This window comes from Mytilus edulis, chromosome 5, assembly GCF_963676685.1.
Source record: "Mytilus edulis chromosome 5, xbMytEdul2.2, whole genome shotgun sequence".
Taxonomy (NCBI): domain Eukaryota; kingdom Metazoa; phylum Mollusca; class Bivalvia; order Mytilida; family Mytilidae; genus Mytilus; species Mytilus edulis.
The window spans coordinates 50,260,064-50,274,918 of NC_092348.1; the positions used below are offsets into that span (position 1 = coordinate 50,260,064).

A 14,855-nucleotide genomic window follows, 5' to 3' on the forward strand; every position below is an offset into this window, starting at 1 on the left:
ATTTAAACCGATTCTCTTTTTAAAAAAAATCTCTTATATAAGCTGAGTGTTTAAAATAATAGTTCAGAATTATTTTGTTTCCACAGCGCCCAACATTTAGGAGTAACAGTGAAAACTCGCTGTAGGTTAAACAGATTTATACAAGGTTGATTATATTTATATTTTCTTCTGCACTTTTGACATTTCAATAAAATTCCCTCAAGTTTGGCTCTATGACTTCTTCAACTGTGGTCGCTTTACCGGATAGCACGAACAGGCGACTAACGGATGGAAAAAGTTTTACGTTAACAAAACTATTATCCGTTGGAAGTCCGTTCCTATGATGTACAGTACTGACAAAATAAAACGGACGCGTAACGAAGGCACAACGGACACACACAGAATATGCAACGTTCGAGAAACGGAAACGTACCGTTGAAGACAGAACGGATGTCAAACATACATCCAACGGACTAGTACCGCATACAACGTACACCAAACGGAAGCATATCGGATAAAATGGAAGAACACATGTAATATGCGAAAAAAAAATGAAAGGCTGCAATAATAATACTTGTAAATCGCATAAATATTCAAAAAGTTTCCGTTTAGCTGGTCTTGGTTTGTTTTTCAAAATGCCATCAAAGGGTAGTGTCTTGCCTGAATAAGAGATTTTTGATAGTAAAGACGTACTCTTACGCTAAGATCATTTATGATTAATAAGCATTCATGACACACAAGAAATCTGACACACCAATAAGGTTCATTCCCTCTATTTCATGTGGGAATAGAAGGGAAACTTGTGCAAACAAAGGATTATACTGTACAAACATTTTTTAATCAACTGTTAATAATTTGACCAGTGTTTTTTTTTTTATTAGAACAGGTAATAAGTTATTTTTGCATCTGTATGAATTCTGTTTTTTTTTAAACAAAATAAATAATGAAGTAAAGATAACAGTTTTCACCCATTATTTTATATCTGTGATTATTGGTCCAAGTAATTATATTTTAAAGTATACTTTTATTCCACATCTTAAGCCAACAGGAATCACCAAAAGCATTAAATTATCGTTAATTTAAAGTTACTTTGGAGTTTGAGAAATATTTATTTTGGATGACCGGCAGATATCCTTATTTCTTAAATTTGGAACTTTGAACATGAAATCTCCAATAGAAACTGGAAGATGGCAAAACATAGATAGAGAAAACAGAAAATGTGTATTGTGTTATTCAGATGCCATTGGTGATGAATACCATTACATTTTTAATTGTTCAGCTTTCGATAATTGAAGAAAACAATGTATTGCATTTTACAATAGAAATAGAACAAACACATTGAAGTTTTATGACTTAATGAATTCCCCAAAATGTACAGAACTGAACGAACTTTGTAAACTTATTAAGGAGATCAATAACAAATTGAACTTTTCTGGGTGAACAATTGTGAATGCCTCTATCTACTTAACTTTCGTACATTATATATTTATGTAATTGTATTGAAATATGTAAAATTATCTCTATACCTTTCTGTTATTTGGTTTGTGAGAATAAAGATTTATATATATATAAGATTATACTTGGTTATAATATTATTTATATGAAGTACACATTCAAAAGTTTAAAAATAAATCTAACTCCAATCTATTTATCATAATTTTTCTTTATTTTTAAGTATTTATTTGATGAGAAAAGAAACATATTACAAATAAACAAGGTATTTATTATACCTAAACAGTATACCAAATATGTTATGCTTTAAAAATAATACAGGTAAATCTTAGGTGAAATTCTAATTAACCCTGATTGTTATAAAAACAAATTATTTATCAAAACATCTATTGTTATTTGCAAGTGGGAATAGAAGGAATAGTATTTTTAAAAAGTGGGAATAGGAGGAAGACACCACCAATAATTGCCATTTCTGACGCGATATGCAATGTCATTTATCCGTTCATCATCCGTTTTCTCGTGCGTTTATCGTAAAAATGGGGAGGGGTGTAATTTGTTTCATATCTTTTTTTCTTAAAATTTTCTATTTTTCTATTGATTCATATTTCGTATTTGTATATTAAAGCAAACCAGATGCTCTGCAGGGCGCAGCTTTATACGACCGCAGAGGTCGAACCCTGAACAGCTGGGGCAAGTATGGAGTCCGACACAACATTTAAGCTTGATTGATACAGCTCTGAATTTGGATTGTGATTAAATAGTTGACACAACACAGAATGAATGTGGTCTAAGAACTTAAACTTAAAAACTTAAACATTTCAAATAAGATATTTACCTATTATGTTCCAATGTCCAAAATCTAAATACATGGTTAGATTCAGCATATATCATAGAACCCCAAGAATTCAATTTTTGATGAAATCAAATAATGTTCAATTTTAGACCCTTTAGACCTCAATGTGGACCAATTTGATAACTGGGCCCAAATATTAAAAATCTAAATACATGGTTAGATTCAGCATATTGAAGAACCCCATATATTCATTTTTTGTTGAAATCAAACAATGTTTAATTTTTGACCCTTTGGACCTTAATGTAGACCAATTTGAAAACGGGACAATACTGTGCAATTGAATATTTCTTGCTATTGCACAAAACTGTGCAATTGAAAATTTCTTGCTATTGCGCAATATTGTGCAATTAGATATTTCTTGCTATTGCCCAATACTGCTCAATTGAAGATTTCTTGCTATTGCACAAGACTGTGCAATTGAAGATTTCTTGCTATTGCGCAATACAGTGCAATTGAAAATTTCTTGCTATTGCACAATACTGTGCAATTGAAGATTTCTTGCTATTGCGGAATACTGTGCAATTGAAAATTTCTTGCTATTGCGCAATATAATAATTTTGGACCCCGATTTGGACCAACTTGAAAACTTGGCCCATAAAAAAAAAAATCTAAGTACATGTTTAGATTCAGCATATCAAAGAACCACAAGAATTCATTTTTTGTTAAAATCAAGCTAAGTTTAATTTTGGACCTTAATGTAGACCAATTTGAAAACAGGACCAAAAATTAAGAATCTGAATACACGGTTAGGTTTGGCATATCAATATCTGTATTATACCACAATTGTATTTATGTTCATGTATATCCATACTCTTCTTAAAGAGGATAATAAATATATATAAATATATACATGTATATATAATTAATTTTTTGATGAAATCAAACAAAGTTCAATTTTGGACATTTTTTGCCCCTAATTCGTTGGTATCAAAACTCCCAAAATCAATCCAAACCTTCCTTTTGTGGTCATAAACCTTGTGCTAAAATTTCATAGATTTATATCAACTTATACTGAAGTAATTGTGCAAAAACCAAGAAAAATGCTTATTTGGGACCTGTTTTTGGCCTCTAATTCCTAAACTGTTGGGACCAAAACACACAAAATCAATCCTAACTTTCCTTTTATTTCCATAAACCTTCTTTAAATTTCATAGATTTCTTTTTACTTTTACTAAAGTTAGAGTGCGAAAACCAAATGTTGTCGGACATTCAATTTTTGCAGTCGTATCAAAATACTGATATATCAGGAGATACACACCGGATATTATGTGTAAATTATTAAATAAAGTATTGTGCAATGGCAGGAAATATTCAATGGCATATTATTGCGCTATAGCATAGTATTGCGCTATAGCATAGAATTGCGCTATAGCATAGTATTGCGCTATAGCATAGTATTGCGCTACATCATAGTATTGCGCATTGCAAGAAATCTTCAATTGCACCGAATTGCGCAATAGCATTTACAGGGGTGGATCCAGCCGGTTCCAAACCCATGACGAAAAGGTGGGGGGTCCAACTATATGTCCACATTTAAATGCATTGATCGTCCAAAAACGGGTGGGTTCCAACCCCCGGAACCCCCCCCCCCCCCCCCCCCTTGGATCTGCCACATCCAAGACATCTTCATTTTCACCAATAGCTCAATGTTGGACCAGGAAGAAATCTTGGATTGCACATTATTGCGCAATAGCAAAACAAAAATTCGATTGGAATTGAATACAAATATTTAAACCCATTTCAAATTTTAAAGATCTTTCACCACATTTATTATGTGTCAGAAACCTATATTATGTCAAAAGTTTGATCACATTCAAATTTCAGACTGTATCAAGCTTAAATAATGTGTCGAAACTTGCACCAACTGTTCAGGGTTCGACCACTGCGGTCGAATCAGGCTGAGCTCAGCGAAGCATTTTATTTAGTTATTGTAGCACAATCAACCTTGAGCAAAGTACAAATACGCATCTATGTCCAGTCAGAATGGGGCGTGTAAAGAGAGTCAGTGCCACGATCTCTGCACAATGAATTTTGCCATTTTGGCCACACACCAAATGTGCTCTCGAAAAACCAGGGCAATGTAAAACGCTGAATTTTTAAGTTAAGCATTTACCTACGGAACGCTCAAAATATTCGAATATTTGAAAGCCAAGTACATATAAGAACCAAAACAATTTAAGAGGTGTTTGACCAAATGGGAAGTTGAAATTTCAAATTCCAACTAAGTAGATATAAGAAGATGTGGTATGAGTGTCAATGTGAAAACTCTCCATCACAATCACAATTTGTAAATGTAAACCATTATAGGTCAAAGTACGGTCGACAAAGTTAACGCGGAACCTTTTCTCAGACAGAATAGGACCACTTTGCCCAAGGGAGTTGAAACCCATTTTTTTTTAGTAAAACGACCTATTCTAAATTATTGATTGATGGTTACCAGTGGCAAATATTACATGTATGTTCAAGATAATAACAAATTAACATGATATACAACAGGTAGAATAGGTAAGAGTCGTATATGCCACTGGAAAAATGATGATATATTGAATAGGTACAGAAATCTTTCCTTGCAACGAGTCACTGCAGGGGTTCTTAACGTGAGGAGTACTTGGCCTGACATTTGATTGTTGTGCGATAACTTAAAATGGACAAATTACAAACACGGAACTAGCAAAACATATCTGGTTCCCTTTATTGGCTTAACAGTGACAGTTCGTCGGAAGGGGACCATAAATTGCTGACCAGTGTTACATGTAAGAGAGAGCCAAATCTCTTGCACGTAAAAGACACCCTTGTAGATCTCAGAAAAGAGCATGACAATGCCGCTACAAGGCAGCCGACTCGCATCCGCAAAGTGGAAAGGGGTTAAATATAAACTTGTTTAAAATTTCAATTTTCAAAATGCGGACACCTACAAATAAATAGATGGGAGCTTAATGAACAGGGGCAACTATTACATAGATTTGCAAGCTGAAAAATATTTATGGTATACGTTTATATGATATGAATGTATTGAGCTTTAAAATAAAACCAGAACGATTAGTTGAATGGCCTTTTTGATTATATTTGATTTGGTCTTTTTAATTTTATTTGTTTCGAGCGTGACTGGTTAGTTTTTTTTTGTAGACGAAACGCGAGGCTGCTGCAAATACAAAATTTCCAACCTGGCGTCTATCTATGATAAGTTTATTTACATATATTAAAACAGTTTCCTGGCACCAAGCTACTAATATTTGATCTTTTAGTTACTCTAAGCGGCTAACACTGTAAAACAGATATCAACAACCTCCAACATTCACGGCTAGCACTACGTTCATAGCGACACCATAGATTAAAAATTTCTTCCGTATCAATACTTTGAACTGAAATCAATGATACAAGGCAATATATTATCAACTGCCTGCCTCTGGTCCCATGCTATACATAAACTTTTGCAGCCCCTTTTTAATTTTGAAACTTTAAAAAATCAAACTTTAAAAAAGGCGAAATAATCAAAACTTTACATTAAGTTTAGTACTTTTTAAGATTAATCAAAAATCTAAACTATAAAATCTAAAAACGATATTAATAATTTCATAATTTCAAGTATTTGTTGAAAATTTAACTTGAAAAATTCAAAACTTTTTAAATTCAAAAATTCTACAATTGGAAAACTTTTTTGCAAGATACCTCAGGTCCTATATCAGTGATCCTTTTTTCCACCTTCGTGTCGTTTTGTGTCAAAATAATGTTTAATAAGCCTATCGTGACATAATTATGATATAAAATTGTGCAATCCTAGCTCAACAACACGTACATTCAACTGTACGTCGTGTAATTTCTAGTGAGCATACTGCATTGGTAGGTTATCATGATATAATACTGATTTAACATTGTGCAATCCTAGCTCAACAACACGTACTTTCAACTGTACGTCGTGTAATTTCTAGTGAGCATATTGTATGGTTAGCTTATCGTGACATAATATTGATTTAACATTGTGAAATCCTAGCTCAACAACACGTACTTTCAACTGTACGTCGTGTAATATCTAGTGAGAATATTGTATGGTTAGCTTATCGTGACATAATACTGATTTAACATAGTGCAATCCTAGCTCAACAACACGTACTTTCAACTGTACGTCGTGTAATTTCTAGTGAGCATATTGTATGGTTAGCTTATCGTGACATAATACTGATTTAACATTGTGCAATCCTAGCTCAACAACACGTACTTTCAACTGTACGTCGTGTAATATCTAGTGAGAATATTGTATGGTTAGCTTATCGTGACATAATACTGATTTAACATTGTGCAATCCTAGCTCAACAACACGTATTATGTTCTACCTCGCTATGCTCGTCCGAACATAAATTATTTCTCATTCTATATAAAGAAACAACAAAGACTAATATGGCAGGAGGTACACACCAAACAGTTCGACGGCAGGAGGTACACACCAAACAGTTTTAATATAACATTTTTTCAAAATACATGTATACCGTGCAATCGAATATTAAAGTCCATACATCATGCGTCATTATATTATCTATATAATCATCTGAACTGTGCTCATACTAATATCTACAAAAACAAAATACAAAGAATTAGGATTTATACAAAGCATAATATTACAATCTAAATGTAATAAAGTTGTCGAACAAGTTTGGTGTGTGAAATCTCGATGAAATGAAAAGGGCGCGTAAAACAGTATATAAGGTCCGAAAACCGAATTACTCAGTATTCCGCGACAGAAATAGGACGAAATCTCAAAACGAAAAGAAATATAATTATGTTCTACCTCGCTATGCTCGTCCGAACATAAATTATTTCTCATTCTATATAAAGAAACAACAAAGACTAATATGGCAGGAGGTACACACCAAACAGTTCGACAAAACAAAGGAAATATGTGTAGATGAGTATAAATAAAATACAAAAATAGCAATTTACAAATTCAAATTATTGGTAACAGATAACCTGTTATATAAATTTTCTTTTATGTAACCGTCTTTTGAAAGATCTGATTTCCATCGACCGTGTGCTTTTAATAATCTTTCTGGTATTCTATTATGAGCTGCCTGAGTCACGCCTCCACTTCTCAAACTATGAAGGCCAAATTTACTTTTATCAAAACCTGCTTGACACAAAGCATCTAAAAGTAGCTCTCTTGCTCTAGTGTATGATATAGGTTTGTTAATTTTGCATAACGCATAACTATTTTTACTTTTTAAGAAAGTAATTGCTCTAAATACATATTCGCTGGAAATCACAGAAATATTTGTTAATTTTAAATATCTCTCTAACGTTGTCACTGGACACAAGTCCGTGTTGGTTCTAGCGATACAAATAGTGTTACCCTGTCTATACACATCGGTTTTACTACTTTCTATAATAATTTCTAGATGAGATTTCTGAAAAGTTAAATTTGATGCTTTAATATTTGCAAGCTCGCTGAAACGCATAAAACCGGCGTATCCCAACAGCATCAAACAACATATTCTTAAATTCTTAATGTTATTCAAATCTTCATAATTATTGAAAACTTTTTGTAAAATTTCAGCTGTAATTGGTTCTTTTTTATTAACGGGCTTTGATAAAATTCTGGTTCCTCCTTCTAAAATCAACTGCAAAAATGTTTCAGAAAACACTGAATTGTACAAGTTAAGCTCGTGTTCCCATTTAATTGCGTAATAAGCATTTTGTAAAACTGAAGAAGATACTTCCAGCTGAATTAAATATGATAAATAAAGTGCAATGTTAGCAACTGACGATGGTAACGCACATAAGTCATAGTTTGTACACCAAATGTTAAATTTTTTAAAAGCGTAATCATAAACTTTTATAGTGTTTTTACTTTTGCTGGACATAACAATACGGGGTAGTTTATCAGCGAGGTTGCGTAAACAGGGATTTTCAAAAGAATTCAGATCCTTCCAGTGAGAAAAATTAAACCGAACCTGAAAGGAAAAGAAAGCAATTAAAAAAAAAATACCTATTGTATTGCGCCAATTATCGTATCTTGTAAGGGTCTCCGTCACGGAGTTGTCAAATCTCGTCACAGTAGATATAGTCCCATCACGGGAAAATAAACGAAATCCCATCACGGGAACGTAAACAAAATCCCATCACAGGAATAATATATTCAGCTATAAACACCCATAACAGGTTAAGAATATCAATACCCATCACGGGTTATTACAATGACTGAAATAAACTCCCATCACGTGAAAATTAATACTAGTATATAATTGCCGTCAGCTCCTGAAATCTAACCTCAAGACGAGAATGTTAAATGATAATTTCTCAGCGACGAAAATACTGTTAATATCGGAACCTTTTTGAAAAAACTTCTTGGGTTTTGCGTACTCGATTACATCTTTCACGAAGTATTTAAATCTTTGATCATTAAATGACCACAATAAAGGCCAAAAAGGTGAAGATGTCCATTTCGGTATGACTAAAGTGCCTTGACCTTTACAGGTAAACAGTTGTGAAATTGATCTACTAATTAATTTTACAGGTGGTACAATCCAACAGTTAAATTCTGACCAATTTTGTGCGAAAGCGTCTACTCCACTGGTCCCGGGGCACCAATAAGGAGAATAAAAATTTGCCAACTTTCGGTTATTGCTGTCTGCAAATAGGTCGCACGTGTATGGGCCCCATGCTTTATTAAAATAATTAAAATATAAATCGGATACAAACCAATCATCAAAGTCAAAAATTTTACTGTAAATATCAGCAATTTGATTTTGATTTCTAGGTATCCATTCTACTTCTAGGGAAATGCTGAATTTTAAACAAAAATTAAAAATGTCAATTGCAATATCTTGTAATTCAGAGTTCATGCTGCCTGCCTTTATAATTCTTACTACGTTCTGATTATCAGTGTAAACTTTAACTAAACGATTGCTGAAACGTCGAACCAAAGAAGATAAAGTAATAAAGACGGCCTTTAATTCTCTATAAGTCGAACTTTTAGCTGCTTCTATGTTAGACCACATCTTATGGACTACTTGATGAACTGTCTCTACTATAAAACCAGCACATGCATAACTGCTAGCGTCTGTATACACTATTCTGTCGGGTAGATAGGTTTGTTGGAATAGATTTTTTCTAGGTAAAGTATGACAATTATTCAACCAAAAATTAATTTCCTGCTGTGCTTTTAATGTTAAAATTATTCTTTCTTCCCAAAAACGAGAAGTAGCAACCAACATCATCATATTTCTACTCATGATCCTACAAATATTACCTAAACTAGGCATGAAAGAAATAATTTTCCCTGTAATTCTGGCTAACTGTCTTGCTGACAGCGAATTACAGGAAAGTTTTTCTAGGTCTTTTTTAAAACGAAAAATTTTATCTATAGGAAGATCCAAAGTTGAGTTATGCAAATCCCATTCGAAACCCAGCCAAGTTAATTTTTGAGTAGGCTTCCAAACGCTTTTTTCTTGGTTAACGAAAAATCCTGCGGATTTAAGATCTAACTGCAAGATATTAGATAAAACTTTACAAGATTGTGCATTAGACTCTACTCCCCAACCATCATCAAGGTATAAAATAACTCTAAGACCTTGCGAACGCCAATGCTTGACGACAGGACGTAAAACTTTTGAAAACACATGTGCTGCTGTAGATAACCCAAATGGGAGAGCTGAAAATTTAAAGTATTTAGTTGTGTTCTGAAATTTCCAGGAAAATCCTAAATATGTCTGATGGTCTTTATGAACGCTCACGTGATGATACCCGCTAGTTAAATCAAATTTAATCATGTATCCGTCTTTAATTGTGTATTGTAAAGCCTCCGCTACACCCTCAAACTTAAATTTCCTTTTTTCTATAAATTGATTGACGTGCCTTAAATCTAGGATCAACCTTTCTTTACCTGAGGCGTTAACTGATACGGTAAGTGGATTGATAACAAAAGGAATGTGATCTTTGCATTCAATAGCTGCCCCCGTTTCTAAAAGCTTACCAATAGCACGCTCCACGAATACTGAATGTTTAAAAGCAGAAGTATTATTGCTCAATATAACTGACGAAGGATTTTCATAGAAAGGTATTAAATAACCGCTAGAAATTACGTTGAGAACAAAATTGTTTGCTTTTAAGATATCTTTCCAAAATGAAAAGTTTTCGTTAAGACTACCAACATAAAATGAGGTTTTTTCTTTAAGTGAATTTTCATACTCATAATCTTGCTCATGTAAATTGTAAAACTGGTACTTAACTGTTTCACTGCTGCTGCTTCTCTGGGGGGTATCTGCCTGCTTTCCTGGGACATTGATAGGCCCAATGACCTTCCTCGTTGCAGTAGAAACAGCGGGTTGCTCCTTTCTTTCCACCAAAGTACTCGTTGGATGTGTAAATGCCTTTTCCACCAGCCGTACTCCTGCTCCTAGATGAGTCTTCTGAATATGTTGAGCTAGGGCGACGAAAAAGATCAGACGTAGCCTTTTCGTCGACTGGGTTCTTGTAATAAGGGTTGGGTCGGTCGGCTTTTGTGTACTTGTCCCTCCTCTTCATTTTCGCTCTGTATTCTGCCTGCTTTAGCCTAGTTGCCTCTTCTGTACTTTCGGTTAACGGGTCGTCCATGAACTCTTCAACTACGTCCCAACCATATTTGTCGGCAATACGGAGTAGCTTGTTCCTTTCTTTTAAAGCTGCTTCTGCTTGCTCCAAGGCTTTAACTGCTGCACCTACAGAACCACGCTCTAGAAAATCTGTCGCTCTGCTAAGTTCATTTATACGAGCAGTATTGAACTCGTGCTGCCTTCCATTGCCCTCGAATTTAAACTTTGGAGCGATTGACGGTAAACGAGAACTCTTTTCCAGGGGACTATTGCCAATCTTTAAGTCAATTTGTGCGAAAAGTTCTTTCTTGTGTCTAACTAAAGCGGTATCTAATTGACGGGAAAACAAAGAAAGGGCGTCTTCAGGAGAAAATCCTACATGATTACCTGGGTCTGTTTGATTTGGCGGTTCACTATCTCGGTTGGTAACTTCGCGTGGGTCTTCCTCGTCACTCATGTTGAACTAAAGTTGTCGAACAAGTTTGGTGTGTGAAATCTCGATGAAATGAAAAGGGCGCGTAAAACAGTATATAAGGTCCGAAAACCGAATTACTCAGTATTCCGCGACAGAAATAGGACGAAATCTCAAAACGAAAAGAAATATAACTTTCAACTGTACGTCGTGTAATTTCTAGTGAGCATATTGTATGGTTAGCTTATCGTGACATTATATTGATCTAACATTGTGCAATCCCAGCTCAACAACACGTTCTTTCAACTGTATACGTCGTGTAATATCTAGTGAGAATATTGTATGGTTAGCTTATCATGACATAATACTGATTTAACATTGTGCAATCCTAGCTCAACAACACGTACTTTCAACTGTACGTCGTGTAATATCTAGTGAAAATATTGTATGGTTAGCTTATCGTGGCATTTAAGTAATATAACAGTATGCTAGTTTAGCTTTACATAGTGTAGTTTAAAGACTACATACATTATGATAAACCCATCGTGACATTATAATGATATAACATAGTGATATCTAAGCTTTACATTTATTAATAATAAGTCAACATCATGAAGTTCAACTTTTCGTTTCATTTGTTACCCTAACAGCCGAAGAGTACGTCTAAACATTATCCAGTATCAAGTTAACATCGTGTAATGTCAACTTAACAACATGTAGTTTTAACTCAACGTTACGTGTTATAAGCATATCATCATAACGCCGTGGCTCACCAAGATCCTTTCACAACATCAACACTTGAAGTTGCAAGTCAACACAACGCAGATTGAACTTTGCATTTTATTATTTAAAGTTTTCATTTTGATGATTTAATTCATCATCACGCTGTATTAACCTTACATTGTAAGCTTCAGCATAGTCCGAGATTACTCTGACGTCTAACGGCTGTTTTGCCAGACAAGCTGGGGCCGTAAGCCGTGGACGGCCCCAGCTTGTCTGGCAAAACAGTCGTTAGACGTCAGAGTAATCTCGGACTAGCTTCAGCATAACGTTATGCAAATCTCTAATATATGACAGCTGAGGCTTTCCATAAAGGGATATAGGATTTGCATCACAATGAACACTTTTTTTTCTCTCAGAAAACCAGTCTATGGCATAATAAGGGTTATGTTATTCCTATATGTTTTATGATGGTATGATACTCGCTAACGTGAGAGATAGTGCTTTATTGTCATATGATGAAGAAATAATCTTTTAATCAGTTTAATTGAGGTCTGGAGCTACATGTCAGTTACTGCTAGTAGTCATTTGTTAACTTATGTATCATTGTTATTTTGCTTTGTTTCTTCTGTTACCTAAATGTACTTTGCATCGGACTCGGACATCTTTTAAGCTGAGTTTTGCTGTATATCCAGGTATAGGGAATGGTTAGATTTCATTCAACACATTTAACGCCGCCGCTTGTTTGCGCCTTTCAGGAACCTATCGCCTTTGTTGTTGTATATTTTTTTTTAATATTAGTTCATTTACATGTTTCGGAGTTAAGTATTCCGTTCATTTTGACAGAACTATACTAGTGCACGTGTGTTTGTGTGTACGCGCCAGCTGAAGCCTATCCGGGTGTGTGGTTTGCTCGGTGTGATGAAGATCCCTTGAGTCCTTATGCTGTTTTCTGCTCTTTGGTCTAGTTGTTGTCACTTTAACACAATCTCCATTTCAATTTTCAGTTTTATCACAACACATCACATAGAATGTAATTCAAAACAGTGTGGCTTTGGCAATTGATTGACACATTAAATTCATCCAATGACTGGGACAATTTAGTGAACGTTTGTATGTAACAACTCCTGCTCACTATGTACTTTTTAAAGACACCTAAACTATGGGGTCACCAAAGGTTCTCAACACCTTAATAAAGTAATTCGAAAAACTAATCAGAAATAACACGATGTTTTGATTTATATCAATTATATAAATCAAAACATAAAAGTTATTCCTGATTAATTTTTCGAATTATTTTATAATTAAAGGCGTTAAGAAACCTTTGGTGACCCCACAGTTTAAATGTCTATCGTAGGTACGTCGTGAACAGTGGTCGTTACAGACAAACGTTCACGTAAATTGTCCCAGTCAATGGATGAATTTAATGTGTCAATCAATGGCCACAGCCACACTGTTTTGAATTTCATTCTAATTTCAACAAATTTAGTCCATAAGTAACAGATAAGAGGCAATGTGTTACCATACTGAAAAACACTATCTTCACCATTCTGAAAAAGATTATTGAGTTCTTATTCTCTTATGTAGGCGTTGATTAAGTTTTTTTTTATGTCCTCCACTTTTTTTGTCTTACTCTAACGGCTGGGTAATGAATGGTAATCACTTCGTTTGCTGCGTTAATATGTTTGGGTTTGGTACTTAGATCACCATTTTCAAGCTGTTTTGCAATCCTTTGAGGCTGTCGTCCTTGGTCCTTCGTTTTGGTATTGGTGCAATGGCTGCATGCTTCTTTTAATCCAGTATGTTGGTCCGTAAACTGAGTGATACCCGATACTTTCTGTTAAATCTGAACTTTCCAGAATGTCTTCTTGTGCATGGATCCCGAAGCCTTATGCACATGGTACTAAAGGGAGACTGCTGTCATGTGTATACGTTGGTGAATTTCTGGTTCTATTTAATAATTGTTGGCATTATACGGGTTATGTTATTCTTATATATTGCGCTGTGCGGTGTCCGAAGTTACGAGAGGTCTCGCAGTTACGATGTTCGATACTCTGTTTCAAAATAATTAGCTTTGTATTAGACTGTTATAAATTAATAGTATATAAATGAACGAATTAAAAAAGCAGAAAAAAATGAAAGGTCGGTGTGCTTGTTTTCGAAAAACATGCAATTGAAAATTTGGCGGGAAATAATTATCTCTAGACTCTCAAATTATATGTAATAAATTATGAAAACAAAAAAGCATAACCCGTGCTGGGGAATTTTTTTAAGGACACTACATGGATAAATCCAGAATATATGGGAAAAAAATCAAAATCCAGAGGAGCAACAATCTTTAAGATGAAAAAGAAAAAAAAAAGATATGACCGTTTATTAATATCTAGGGGTAAATAATTCAATATTGGTACATTTATGAAGATTTTGATAATATAAAAAACTGTTGACGATCACTTCTTTAAAGGTAAAACTTAGCCATTCAATCAAGTATAAACATAATCAACTTTATGTTGCTTTAACCTATAAAGACCACATAACCAAGAGTGTAGAAAGTTTCGATTAGCACCAATAATCAATCAATCATAAAGTTGATGATGATGGAATATTTTGACGACTGGCTTGACTGACCATACAGCCCTCGCGCGTTCAGTATTAAGTATTTGAGTAGTCTCCCTTCCATGGCAATGATAAATATAAATTGAATCAATCATACGTATTCTGTTTTGTTAATAGTCGTAACAATAAAACTACCAGATGATACATACTATCTTAGCGCATAATCAATCACAATGTTTTGTCAATAGACCCGTGTCGTGTCTTCTTGTACTGATTAAATCAGCATAGTTTTAAAAGAAAATCAAAAATCAAAAGATGATGA

At 34.2% G+C, this 14,855-nt stretch overlaps 1 protein-coding gene across 1 annotated transcript; it reads right to left on the reverse strand.

Moving 5' to 3' along the window:
• Positions 1 to 6,719: 6,719 nt before the first annotated feature.
• LOC139525449 (uncharacterized) lies at positions 6,720 to 11,434 on the reverse strand. Its single transcript, XM_071320789.1, has 2 exons — positions 10,504 to 11,434; positions 6,720 to 6,850 (listed from the first exon to the last, which is right to left on the reverse strand). The coding sequence occupies exon 1, from the start codon at positions 11,300 to 11,302 to the stop codon at positions 10,508 to 10,510; it is 795 nt and encodes a 264-aa protein (XP_071176890.1). The 5' UTR covers positions 11,303 to 11,434; the 3' UTR covers positions 6,720 to 6,850; positions 10,504 to 10,507.
• Positions 11,435 to 14,855: the final 3,421 nt, after the last annotated feature.

What these genes read in the sequence shown, in the direction of transcription:
- LOC139525449 (XM_071320789.1), bottom strand. Translation starts at nt 11,302, where the DNA reads ATGAGTGACGAGGAAGACCCACGCGAAGTTACCAACCGAGATAGTGAA.